The sequence below is a fragment of the Centropristis striata genome, chromosome 8 (genome assembly GCF_030273125.1).
Source record: "Centropristis striata isolate RG_2023a ecotype Rhode Island chromosome 8, C.striata_1.0, whole genome shotgun sequence".
Lineage (NCBI taxonomy): Eukaryota > Metazoa > Chordata > Actinopteri > Perciformes > Serranidae > Centropristis > Centropristis striata.
In genome coordinates, this window is record NC_081524.1 from 26866488 (window position 1) to 26880195 (window position 13708).

At 39.4% G+C, this 13708-nt stretch overlaps 1 protein-coding gene across 4 annotated transcripts in view; it reads left to right on the forward strand.

Annotated features, from left to right (window-relative positions):
- LOC131976321 (uncharacterized) overlaps positions 1-13708 on the forward strand; it is a 55677-nt gene that overhangs the window by 25762 nt on the left and 16207 nt on the right. The window contains exons 28-37 of one of the 4 annotated variants that reach the window (XR_009394787.1): positions 3060-3315; positions 3804-3847; positions 3928-3995; positions 4205-4419; positions 4548-4798; positions 4905-5033; positions 5555-5687; positions 5775-5804; positions 10996-11162; positions 12200-12311. Coding sequence is in view for 3 of the 4 variants with exons in the window: in XM_059339295.1 (XP_059195278.1) it covers positions 3060-3315; positions 3804-3847; positions 3928-3995; positions 4205-4419; positions 4548-4798; positions 4905-5033; positions 5555-5687; positions 5775-5804; positions 6384-6646 (1389 nt within the window). In the remaining variant the exon portion in view is untranslated. Of the gene's footprint in view, positions 1-3059; positions 3316-3803; positions 3848-3927; positions 3996-4204; positions 4420-4547; positions 4799-4904; positions 5034-5169; positions 5247-5554; positions 5688-5774; positions 5805-6383; positions 9141-10995; positions 11163-12199; positions 12312-13708 lie in introns of those variants that run through there. The other 3 variants (XM_059339295.1, XM_059339296.1, XM_059339294.1) reach the window with 3 other exon arrangements.

Consider the following 13708-nt stretch of genomic DNA (forward strand, 5'->3'; position numbering starts at 1 on the left):
GGAAATACACGTTCAGAATGTTGACACACAAGGTGCTTTGTCAATCGATCCGCCCGGGCGATTGTTTTATAACGATCGACCTGGCGGACGCATATTTTCACGTCGATATTCTCCCTGCACACAGGAAGTTTCTCAGGTTTGCTTACCAAGGCAAAGCCTACGAGTATCAAACTATCCCTTTTGGTCTGTCACTGGCCCCTCGGGTGTTCAGCAAGTGCGTGGAAGCAGCGCTATCTCCGTTAAGGAGCAGCGGCATCAGAGTATTTTCGTACATAGACGATTACCTGATATGCTCTCATTCACAAGAACAGGCAATCAAGGATGCGGAGAAGTTAACGTCCCACCTCACGGGCCTGGGTTTCAGAATAAATTGGTCCAAGAGCCGATTACAGCCCACTCAATGCACTGTCTACCTGGGTCTGAGTTTAAACTCCCTCAGATATTGTGTCAGTCTCTCGGAGGAGAGAATAACGTCATTCAGACAGTGCCTGGCGCGCTTCCAACTGAAAGCCGCGGTGCCGTTCAGACTCTGTCTACGACTCTTGGGTCTGATGGCGTCAGTTATATCAGTAGTGAGGCTCGGGCTCCTTATGATGAGGGATGTACAGAGATGGGTGGCATCATTAAAACTATGCCCCCGCCGTCATCTCCGTCGTTTGGTGACGGTATCACCAGAGTGTATGGCGGCTCTCCGTCAGTGGCGGGACCCGGCTATTTTCTCTCAGGGTGTGCGCCTGGGGGCAGTAGCGGAGAGGGTTGTCATGACGACGGACGCTTCCTTAAAGGGATGGGGAGCGACCTTCGGGGGCAGAGCAGTGAACGGCATTTGGTCGGTGGAGCTGGCTCATGCTCACATAAATTATCTGGAGTTGATGGCAGTGTTTTTAGCTCTGAAACACTTTCTTCCATTCCTCAGGGGGAAACATGTTCTGCTAAAGTCAGACAACTCCACAGTGGTAGCATACATAAATCGGCAGGGCGGCACACGCTCCCTGCAGCTACACAGTCTGGCACGAAAAATAATGTTGTGGTCCAGCGACCAGCTGGGGTCGCTACGAGCGACGCACGTGCCAGGAGTCTTGAACATAGGAGCAGATCTTCTGTCAAGAGGAAATCCTCTATTCGGGGAATGGAAGCTTCACCCACAGGTAGTGGCACAGGTGTGGCAGAGATTTGGGCAGGCTGCCGTAGATCTCTTCGCATCGCAGGTAAACACGCAGTGCCCCCTGTACTTCTCCCTGGCGGACGTAAACGCACGGTTGGGGATAGACGCTCTGGCCCACCCATGGCCGAACGTTCTGCTGTATGCCTTCCCTCCTCTCAGCCTAATCTCCCCCACTCTTTCCAGAGTGAGGAAGCGGGGCCTGTCACTGATTCTAATAGCCCCACGATGGCCGTCCAAGCATTGGGTGGCGGAAATAGTGCAATTGCTTTCAGGCCAACCATGGCCCCTCCCGCTGCGAAGGGATCTGCTGTCTCAGGCTCGAGGGGAGATTTACCACCCTCATCCAGAACAGGTAGCACTATGGGCCTGGCCCGTGAAAGGCTGAATTTAAACGCAGTTGGTTTGCCCCCCAGTGTGATCGACACTATTCAGTGTGCGAGAGCCCCCTCTACTCGCTCATTATACAGCTGTAAATGGCGAGTGTTTGAGGAGTGGTGTGAGGTGCGACATATTGTCTCTTTTCAATGTTCGGTTGTGGATATCCTCTGTTTTCTTCAGGATCTGTTGGACAGGGGAAAGGCTTTTTCCACAATTAAGGTTTACCTGGCTGCCATTTCAGCATGCCACATAGGACTGGGTGACAAACCAGCAGGGCAACACCCTTTGGTGTGTCGCTTTATGAATGGTGTACGTCGTAAACTCCCAGTCTCTAGGTCCCTGGTACCTTTATGGGATTTGTCAGTGGTGTTAGACGGCCTCTCACAACACCCATTTGAACCGTTGGAGGGTGTGGGTTTGAAGTTTCTCTCACTCAAGACGGCATTGCTCTTGGCTCTGACTACAGCCAAGCGGGTGAGTGATTTACATGCTCTGTCCACTCGCCCAGCATGCATGCAGTTTGGACCTGGGCTCTCAAAAGTATGTCTACGGCCCAACCCAATCTTTGTTCCTAAGGTTGTGGAGTCTGCGTACAGATGCCCCACAGTCGAGCTGAGGGCTTTTCACCCTCCTCCGTTTTCATCAGCTGAGGAGCAGAGGTTAAATGCTTTATGCCCAGTGAGGGCATTGCACGTTTATGTAAACAGGACAGCAAGTTTCAGGAGAAACGACCAGCTGTTTGTGTCTTGGGCTAAACAGTTCAAGGGGAAAGCTCTGTCTCGCCAGAGGCTGTCCCACTGGCTTGTGGAGGCAATAGGGCTAGCTTACAGGTGTAAAGGCCTGCAGCCTCCTTTAGATTTAAAGGCTCACTCCACTAGGGCCATGGCTACATCATGGGCCCTGTTTAAAGGAGTTCTAGTGGAGGACATTTGTGCTGCGGCAAGCTGGGCTACACCGCACACATTTGTAAGGTTTTACAGGTTGGATGTTTCAGGTCCATCCTTAGCTCATGCAGTACTGGAGACAGGGACTCCAGGGACTGTTTAGTCATGGACTAGGTTTAAGGATGCCATATGGCTTTGGGAGAGTAGGCAATCCGGGAGTGGGCTATATCTCCCATAGTGAAACACCGAACCAAGTTAGAAAAAGAACGTCGGGTTACTTAACGTAATCCCTGGTTCTTTGATAACAGAGTGAGGTGTTTCACCAACACTTCCCTCCTTGCCCGGTAAGGGAAGAAACCGTTTAAGAATGACCTGGTCAGTGCAGTCGACCCTTATAATAAAGGAGGGCGGGGGCGGGGCCCTCCCCACGGGTCGACCTGTCTGTCAAAGACAGACGTGGTGTCATTGGAGCTTCCGTAGTTGGTCACGCATTAAGCGATTCCCATAGTGAAACACCTCACTCTGTTATCAAAGAACCAGGGATTACGTTAAGTAACCCGACGTTTTACATAAATGCCTTTTGATTACTTTGAATCCATCAGGAAGTAACTATGATATCACTTAAAATGTAGATTTTGGAAACACTGGAGGATTTAAATTACGAGGAGCTTGTGAAATTCAAGCGGCTCCTGCAGCAAACTGAAATGGAGAAAGGCTTCCCAAGAATCCCAAGGCACCGAATGAAGAAAGCAGAGGGAGGTGAAGTAGCAGAGCTGATGGTGGAGACCTACGGCCAGCAGTCTGTGGAGGTGACCAGGGAGGTTTTAGAGGAGATGAACAGGAGAGATCTGGTGCAGAGGTTCTCTGAAATCACCTTAGGATCTGAAGGTATGAAAACCCCAACGTTAGTATTCCAATATAAAGACTTTGGTAGAGAGAGTGTGGCCTGCTTTTGTGTTCATTCAAATTACATGTGGACAATTAGGCAGCGATTGCAAGCTGTTCACTTGTTTTGAATATTAAATAATCAAAAATCATACACAGTATTCTGTCATTTTAGTGTCAATCAGTTTTTAATTTTTGCATCTTTTGTGGAATGTGTTTTGTTGCCGTACCAACAAAAGACAGGACTCCAACATCAACACCCATTACTTTACTTGTGTGTTGATGTTGGCTACCATCCAGTTGTTTCCTGTAATCTTTATACAAGAATCATTTGATACAAAACAAATAAAATCTGTTTTATTGTATCATTTTTTTGTTTCCTTTGGCATCGTCACAGTTTGTTTTGTGTATCATACGGCTCTCATATTAAAGCATTGCAATGTGGCATAACATAACATAATTTACAACAAGTTCATATGTTTCTTCACAAGGGCCTTCAGGAAGCTTGGAGGCTGAGGGTTGTGGCAGCACGATGGTAATCTCTTTCATTCATTTGTTTTATTTGTTTATGTGATGTTAAAAACGTTATTATGTAAAAATGGTTGTCCTCTGCAGCAGGTCTCCAGTGACTGGACTAAACTTGACCCTGAAGTGAACAGTACAGACGAGGCTCCAACTTACAGGTAAAAATAACATCCTAAGTACTTTGTTACAGCAAACTGGAACTATAGAAAACATTCATCTTAGTTCTTGAGATTTGCTATTTTAAGTGTTAATGCCATGTTTTGCACCAAATAAAAATAAAGACAGATAGTCTCTAAGTTTACATTTACTCTGTTCTGTCCCTTCATGTGAATATATGCAAACTCTCTTTTTTTCATTCATGTTTTAGCCTACAGTCTGAAGCAGGAAACTTTGAATGCAGCGTCTCTGGCTTGCGCTGGGTCTGTATGGAAAAGGTCAGCTTGAAGTTCCAGTTCTGCTCTTCGAAGTATCACATGGAGAAGATTGAAAGCATACAGTACATGCCTGCAGGGCCCCTTATGGACATCACAGTCATTGCTGGGAAGTTAGATGTTGTGTACCTGCCTCACTGGATCTGCATCGGTAAGCGAACATGAAGCAAATAAAATCAAATTTAATTTTTTATTTCTAGTTGCATTTTTACACAACCTGGTGTGATCCTTCTACTAATTTTATGTGCTAAACATAAAAATAAATGTATATTTTTACAGATGACAACCCTACAATATTAGACAAGTTTGCAGTCCTGCACATAGATGACTGTGGAGTTACTGTGGAAAAAGTGTCTGAGGTCACATCGTCCCATGTCAAGCTGTGTGAGACGACTTTCTCTCTGAAAATGGTCCTGGTCAAACTTGGCTTTTCAGTGGAAATAAACTGCAAGGTGTTCGTATACAAGACCAACAGACCATTCCTCAAACTCCATGTTTACCTGATCCCACCTGACCCTGCTCTGAAAGAGGTTATTTCATATTTCCCTGTCACCAATACCGATCATAATCAGATACAGAATTGCCACACAAATAATTTAATGAATAAACAACACAGACAATTATTTTATTTTGAAGGAATTGGACAAGAAGAGAAAATCCTTCGGATATGAAGAAATCCCAATGCAACATCCAAAGAAGCCTCTGAAGATGAATGATTGGTTCATCCTTACAGCACACTTGGATGGCAAAGAAATAGCTTCTGATGTATGTTTAGAATTGTAATGTATAGATTTGCCTGTGTTTTAGAAATTAGCTATATATTAAACAGTAAATTAAACTTGCTAATACCTATTCAAACATAGTACTCATTACTAACGCATGATTATTATTTTTTTTTTAGATTATTTTTTGGGCATTTTTACATGCTTTATTGAAAGTGAGAGACAGATAGAAAGGGGGTGACAGAGGGGAGGACATGCTGTAAAGGGAGCTCAGGCTGGATTCGAACCCGGCTCCACCGCAGCGAGGACTGTAGCCTCTATACATGGGGCGCCTGTGTAAACCACTACGCTACGGACCACCCCACGCATGATTATTTTAAATTAAATTAAAAAAAATAATGTATGTCTTATTTGTGCCCTCGTCATTTTTCTGATATTCAACAACATAAGTAACAATATTGCCTCACTCAACCTCATTTGAAACCATGAAGAATAGGAAAATATATGGCACACTCTCAGTCAGTCTAACTTCTTTCCCTCATTTATATTTTTATTCCTTCACAGACATTACAGCTCATATATGAAAGCATGGAGCCCAACTTCTATGAATTGTATATTCAGAATCCAGACAAAGACTTGGAACTCCAGCTGAAACGGGAAAATGAGCTTCCTGTATGGACTCGTAAAATCCTAAAAGGTAAGTTCAATTATTTTCAGTTGTAATGGATTATGCATCACTGGTAAACCAAATGTCATATTTTCTTATCTCTCTCGTTTTTGACAGAAGCATACCAAAGCACAAGTCCCGTACAAGGTAAGACATTTGAAATTATTTTCAGAAGAACTGAGTGGAATAACTCTGCTCTGGTGAAAGGAGGGAATTATGGTTCTTAGATGGAATAAGTTATTTTCAATTGCTATTTTAAGCTGGAAAAAAAAATCACAAAATGAATTAGATAAAAAAACATATGTTAAGTTGATTAAACAAAAGTAAAGCTCACCTGTTTAGACGATTATATATATTATTATGTACTGATTATATTATTTCTACTTACCCTTTAGAAGGCAGTTTGTTGCTAGATTTATTTCAAGATAAACTTTTCCTTGAGATGACCGGGACGATGGGGAACACATTTTTCCGATTATTCCGAAACAACATGAATGCAGCGCATAAACCCTGTCTCCCAATGTTAACAAAAGTGTAATGCTCTAGACAACATCCCAACGTTTTGGAAATCAGTGTGGTGTATCTTGAGATTTAGCCAATTCAGTTTTAAATTAAAGGTCCAACTCAAACAGCAACAAACCATTTGAGCATGACAGCTGTTTCTGGTGTTTTTGTTTTTAAAGAAACCAGATATTATTAAGTCACTTCATTTTTCTCCTCCTTAAGCCTCAGGAGAGCACTTTGTGGATAAACATCGAGTGGAACTGATCGAGAGAGTGAGCAACCTTTCAGCCATTTTGGATGATCTCCTCCACAAAAAAGTCTTCCAACAAGGGGTTTATGCAGAAATCCGTGCGATACCTACAGATGAGGACAAGATGAGGGCGCTCTACTCTGGTCCCCTGAAAGCCGGTGAAATCTGCAAAGACATTTTCTACAAAATCCTCGTGAAAAATGTGCCACTTCTCATTCAGGAGCTTGAGAAGTGAATGATGTAGTGGAATCCTTTTTGGTGACGCTATAACATTCATTCATTCATTCATTCATTCATTCATTATCCTTAACCGCTTATCGGCACTAGGCTGAAGCCGATCCCAGCTGACATTGGGCGAGAGGCGAGGTGCCCCCTGGACAGGACACCAAACTATCACAGGACTGACACAATAGCCCCTTTCAGAGTGTCGTTTGATGCCGGGACATTTACGGCTCTGTAACGTCTCACCTCCACTATGAACGTGCCAGAAGCAGGATGCCGGGATCAAATGATCCCACCAATTTTCCGCCTCCAGAGGTAGCCACAGAGGCGGAAAATTGGTGGGACTGTTGGAATTGTAAACAAACCGGCATGCTAACTGTACACATGGTGTCCACCGCTGATTGTAAACAAGCCAGCATTGCTAACTGTGCAGAGTGTCTGGTACTCGTTGTAAACAAACGGAGGTCGCTAACTAAACACATACTGCTGCAGCACATACATACTATGCTATCTGCTATCTGTGCTGCCTATTAGCACTGTGCTGCTGCTGCTCTGTCGCATGTCACTATCCACCCATCTCGTTCCGCGACGCTGGACTGCACTATGAAGGGGCAGAATATCACGCCTCCGCTGGATCACTATGAACGCCCTAAGGCGAAAAGCTGGCACAGATGTGTCTAGCAATATTGCGGGACATTTGCGGGACCACACTATGAATGGGGCAATAGAGACAGACAATCACGCTCTTAATCACACCTAGGGGCAATTTAGAGTCACCAATTAAACCTACAGTAAGTGTAGGCTTTTGGACTGTGGGAGGAAGCTGGAGTACCCGGTGAGAACCCAAGCTGACACAGGGAGAACATGCAAACTCCACACAGAAGAGCCGCTCAACAGGTGACCCTCTTGCTGTTAGGCAAGAGTGCTAACCACTTCACCACCGTGCAGCCCTCTCTCCATAACAGACAATTGTTATTACATTTGGTCTGCAGTTATGTGTCATTTTTCCTATTTATGATGTACAATTTCATAGTAAGTAAGTACATAGTAGTTACTGGCTCTGGGGAACCAGATATTATTTTTTAAAGTAAAAAATATATATATAATTTTCTGGGTACCTATTCTATTATTACAGGTGTTAGTACTTTTGCTCTTGTTTTAGTCAGCTACAAGATATCTACAGAGTATATGGGCTGTAATCTAAAGCACTGTGAGTTGTCCCTGCCAAGCCAGGGCTGGAATCCAACCTGTGCCACTGAATTAAAGATAACTAGAGTCTAAGTGGGAAATTCTATTGTTGTATTGTAAACCCTTTATCCCTTATTCCATAACTTCACATCTTGCTCCCCAGTGCCTACAGATACATATTAGTAGATATTCCATTAGCGTACAAAAGAATACACTCTAACTCCAGTATTTACACTATGTTTGGTCTATATGTGAAGGTAACAATTTAGATTACAGCCTACCTCAACAAAAAACATTGATGTACATTTTATGATTCCATTGAGTTTTCTAAAAAAAAAAAATTAAAAATTGCTTTTTAAAAATGTTTTATGTTCAAACAGAGCTGCTGCCCTTAATTTGACAGTTAAATGAATTTAAATTCATATGGAGTGGGGAGATACATTTTTAATGAGATGATTTTTCATGTAAGGTTTGAAACCTGACTTAGCACATTTTATGAGACAATCATGTAAGGAATAAGTGAAGGTTCTCACCAGACATGTAATGTTTTTACCCAACAAAAAATAAATACAATGAGTCTTATTTTTAACCTTGGGATTTTATCTAAATTTAAACATGCTTGATCATCACTATCCATGAGTTTTAACTGTACCTGTAGGTTTGACTGTTCATTTATGTCAGTATATGCTGAAAGATTCTGATGCTGAGTAAAAAAAGAGTGCCGTTTCAAAGCACAATACAAAAATCATGCTAATTCCAAAAGAAAAGTGAATATGTACAGAAACAGAAGAGGTTGTTTGTCATTTTAAGTGAACTGTTGGTTTCCTGATAAAAACATATTTGAGATGAAATGCACAAAAGATAAAATGCCATTTGACAATGTATTATTATTATGTATAGCATAATGAATGAATTTTCAGTTCACATTGTTTTAGCTTCTCTGGGTCTTAACTTTTAAAACACAGTGTGTTTTATTTGCTGCTTTATTTCATTTATTTTAGTTTATGTTATTTTTTCAGGGTACAGCTCCACAAACAAGACGGTTTGCTGCTTTTATTTGTCATGAGTGACAGTAAATTAAAAATCTTTAATTTTTGGTCTGTCAGTCAGATCAAACAAGCCAATAATGTCATCACTGTGGGCTTTGAGAAATTGTAAATGCTATTTTTTCACATAAAAATAAACATTTTATAGACTAAACTATTCATGTAGAAAATACTTGTGTGTTTGTGTATATATTTATATATATCTACGTTGAGCATAACATGTCCGACTGCATCTGAAGGCACCATCTTCCCTTTCAAACGCGGCGATCTTTTTTTTTCTTTCTTATTTTGTACGATGTGTAACCCATACAGTATATGGATGTAACATTAAAGTAAAATCTGGGCGTTTTCCTTGATCTGATCTGGAGAGAAAAATGGCACGATAGTCCGGGATATCTTGGTGAGAAATGGCTCCCAAAACCATAAGAAGTATTTAGTAGACATGTTGGAGAAGCTGTAAAATGAGAACTTGAAACCGGAGCTCATCAGGCGGCTTTGGAGTTATTGACAGACTGAGTGAGGACATTGCACCTTTAAAGTCTTGCAGAAAACTTCGAGACAATTGACAACATTCAATCGAGAAGGCGATTAATTGTAGTATAACTTTGATAATATACTTAAAATTAAAGTGAACAACATTTGAATTAACCCGCTTCTTTCTTACTTTCGCTTTCGTGCAGAGGCTGTGAAATATACGTGTAGGGATCCAGATGCATTATGCAAACTAATGCAGTCATGTATGCTATAAGTTTGTAGAAAGTTTATTAAGCATTTAAGGCAGCCTTTACTAGGTGTGGTACTGTGTTGATTTGCTTAAAACTGCCGGAAGTAAATGTGCGTCCTTTATTTTACAAACAGACCAGATGTTTACTCTATCCTTTCTATATCACAGTGACAATGGACACAAACATAGTCACGTGTCAGCATGGAAAGACAAACAAATTCACTTATTCATTTACTGTGTTCAGCGTGAGAATCCAGCCTGCCTCTCAGCAGAGCGGTGGGTGGATCATGTCTTCACCTCAGCAGGAGGGAAGGACATTGTTCCAGTTCCTCAAAATGTTAATGATGCTGCAGAGCCCTGGAAAGTTACTACTACTACCACTATTACTACTACTAATACTGCTAATAATAAAAATAACAATACTGCTAATAATATTATTAATAATACCAAAACTACTACTAATAATACTATTAATATTAATAAAATAATATTAACAATACTCCTCCTCCTACTACTACTACTGCTAATAATAATAACATTACTAATAATAATAACAATACTGTTAATAATATTAATAATACCAAAACTACTACTACTACTACTACTAATAATAATAATAATAACATTACTAATAATAACAATACTACTTATAATATTATTAATAAAAATACTGTAGCTATTACGACTACAATTACTACTACTAATAACAAAACTACTTCTACTACTACCACTAATAATACTACTACTAATAATAATAATCATAACAATTATTTTACTACAACTACTACTTCCAGAAACTACTACTACTATTATTATTATTATTATTATTATTATTATTATTATACTACTGCTAATACTACTAAAAATGATAATCATGAAAATTACTATTACTGCTACTAATAACAATACTAATATTATTATTATAATTATTGTACAAACAAAAACAATACTAATAATAATCATAATAATTCTATGAATTCTTCTATGAGTTCTATGACTACTACCAATATACTCATACAATAATAGCAATATTAATAAGACTATTAATATTACTACTATTTACCAGCAAATTTGGTGCTCTGATTATTAAAGAAAGATAACATTTAGTTTACAATTTAAATGTATGTGAGACAACAGAGGTATGCAGAGGTTCAAGTCTAGAACATTGCCCTATTTTGAATTCTGTGCCGTAATACAATCTAAGAGCTTTAGAAATGATTTTCCAATAGCATTCACTGTTTTAAAATGTTAATTTCAGAAAATACTGTTTGATGCATTTCAGTTTCCCCCACTTTTTTTTTTTTTTATAATATTTTTATTATTATTATTTATTTATTTTTATTACTTTTTTTAATGAGCTATCTTGTGATTCATATTGTCTCTTACTTTCCCTCGTTTCCTCAGAGCTTGTTGTGGGTCAACATAGAGTCGAGCTAATCCACACAGTGGAGAACATCGCACCTGTTCTGGATGGACTCCGACTCTTCCACAAAATCTGAACAAACATGAGCCATGTCTTATCAATGACCTCCAGAGATCAAAGTATAAGAACTTCATAAAAAAAAGTGCAGGTGAGTAAAATATATCAAGTATTCAAAGGGAAGCATGGGTATCGTAGGTTGTACCTCTGATATAACCACTGTTTTTGAGATTAGATTTGAAGTGAGTATGATCTAAAGTGAAGAAAATGTTATAGTTTGAGTATAAGTCAAACTTTTAAAAAATTCACAAGGTCATCTTACAAATATTGTCTTGTTATTTAGACAACTGGTGATTAAGAAGCTCATATTGTATTGACTGTATGAACACACGTTTTTCCTTTAGAGATTAAAAAAAATACCTTTTTAAAAAAATACAATCATAGAACATAAGTAATGTAACAGGCGGCAATACATGGAGACAAATGTCAATACTCGATAACCTAAAACCATTCAACACTGGAAAATCTTCAAGTAGCTTTAGTAAATCATAAAGTCTGATGTTAAAAATTGTACTAATAAGTGTTTTTCTATTTTTCACCCAGAGAGTGAATATTGTCACATCACCCTGACTTTAAAAATTATCTTCATCTTGAAAATAAAAATTAATGATACAAACTTTTTTTCCTATACAGTTTTCTCTGATCGAGCCACATAATTAACACAACTCTTTTTTATTTAGTTTTTGGTATGTACAGTTAATCATCCGTCTTTTGGCTCATGACTCACCTCTCTGCAAAACAAAGTCTGTGAATCATTTGGAAGCTTTGCTCCTTTATGCGATAGGCCACTCCCATATCCACGCCCCGTTTCACCAACTGGCATGAAAACAAGCAGACATGTTCATGCGCATAATGTACCACACCTCCATGTCATATTTCTGCCTTCTGGGGCAAAATCTGTGGCTGCTAGAGGATGGGGACATTTTTGTGTACCAGCCAAAATAGCAGCCATAAACCTGTTACCAGAAATTAAATCACTATAAAAGAGAGTAAAAGTTATTTACTTTGGTGTTGTTCAAAAACGTCTAAACATCCACATTTCTAAAACACAGACATTGATTGAAAGAAAATCTACAATAATCCTAGCTAAGAAATTGCATTGTGAACATTTTTTCTTCTATTTACCAGGTGGAAATAATGGCGTCCATTATAGAGCTGCTTTTGGAAACACTGAAAGATTTGAATGACCGGGAGCTCAAGAAGTTCAAGTATTTTTTCCTGAGTCAAATTGACTTTGACAGAAGGTACACAGTCATCCCATGGAGACTGCTGGAAACACCAAATAGGCAGGACACGGTGTTTACCATGCTGCTGACTGACGGCCAACGGTCCGTGGAGATGACCAAGGAGGTTTTAAAAAAGATGAACAAGGCTGATCTGGTGCAGAGGTTGTCACACAGCAGCTCAGGACCCAAAAGTAAGACAATAAAGACAAAAACATGTTAAAATCATAAAACTGGTCCTTAACACTTGTCTCATGTTTTCTTTCTCTTTATTCCCTTTCTTACTCCACAGAAAAACAACCTGTGGATGAACACCTGTCTGGACTGATTCACAAAGTGAGTGATGTTATGTCCAACCATGCAATCACATCAACATTAATGACGAGAAAGTAAACCAAACAAATTTAAATCAAATGTTTCTCACAGAACTGAAGCTGAGATCAATTACTGAGCTTAACAATATCATTACTATCAAATCATTTAAGAGGGTTAATTAGCTGGCCCATAGACTATAAGTACAAACTAAACAGTAACCAATATTGACCCATGGGGAACCCCACAAGAAGTTTTCTTTTTCTTGAAGCTAAAATCGCCAACATTAACACTAAAAGCACTTCCTTCGAAGCAAGATGAAAATCAATCTGACCCAGATAGGCCAAACCACCACTCAAACCTCCTTATTAAAATATCATCACCAACAGTTTCAAATGCCGCTATTTTATCCAACACGATAATGGAGACTTTACTATTGTCTTTTTAAAAAAATCTTTACTAAGTAGTAGGTTAACTGCTGCTGGACAACTTTTACAATAATTTTGCTTAGTTTTATAAAAATTTTGCTTTGTCTGTAATAACAAGTATCAGATAGGTCCACCAATATGAGGAGCCGTATAGGCCATAATTCATTCTTCCCTCTCACATAAAAAAAAAGATTTAAAGAGAGGTAAAATTGTGAATGTGAGAGGGAAGAATGAATTATGGCTTATAGGGCCCCTCATACACATGCGTGGGTTTCTTTCATAGGGAAGGGACGAAGTGGAACAGTTAAGGCTCTGAACCACTGTTCAGAAGTGAATTGAGAAACATTAATCAGGTTACAGATACTGGAAAAAAAAAAAGAATAATTCCCTGCTCTAACAAACAGATATTTACAAAATGTATCAGTATCTGTGTCTTGTAGAAAAAGACACATTAAGACATTCAGTTATCTTAAATAAGATAAATCTAATCAACATTTTCTCTATATACATGTATTTGTAATTCTCCAGGTGGCAAAAATAAGAGCTATTAAAGAGCTGCTTCTGAAAACACTCAATGATTTGAGTAACAAGGAGTTTAAGAAATTCAAGTGGTCGTTGCAGTTCACATATTTCCAGAGGAGCCTTCCACACATCTCATGGAGACAACTGCAGTT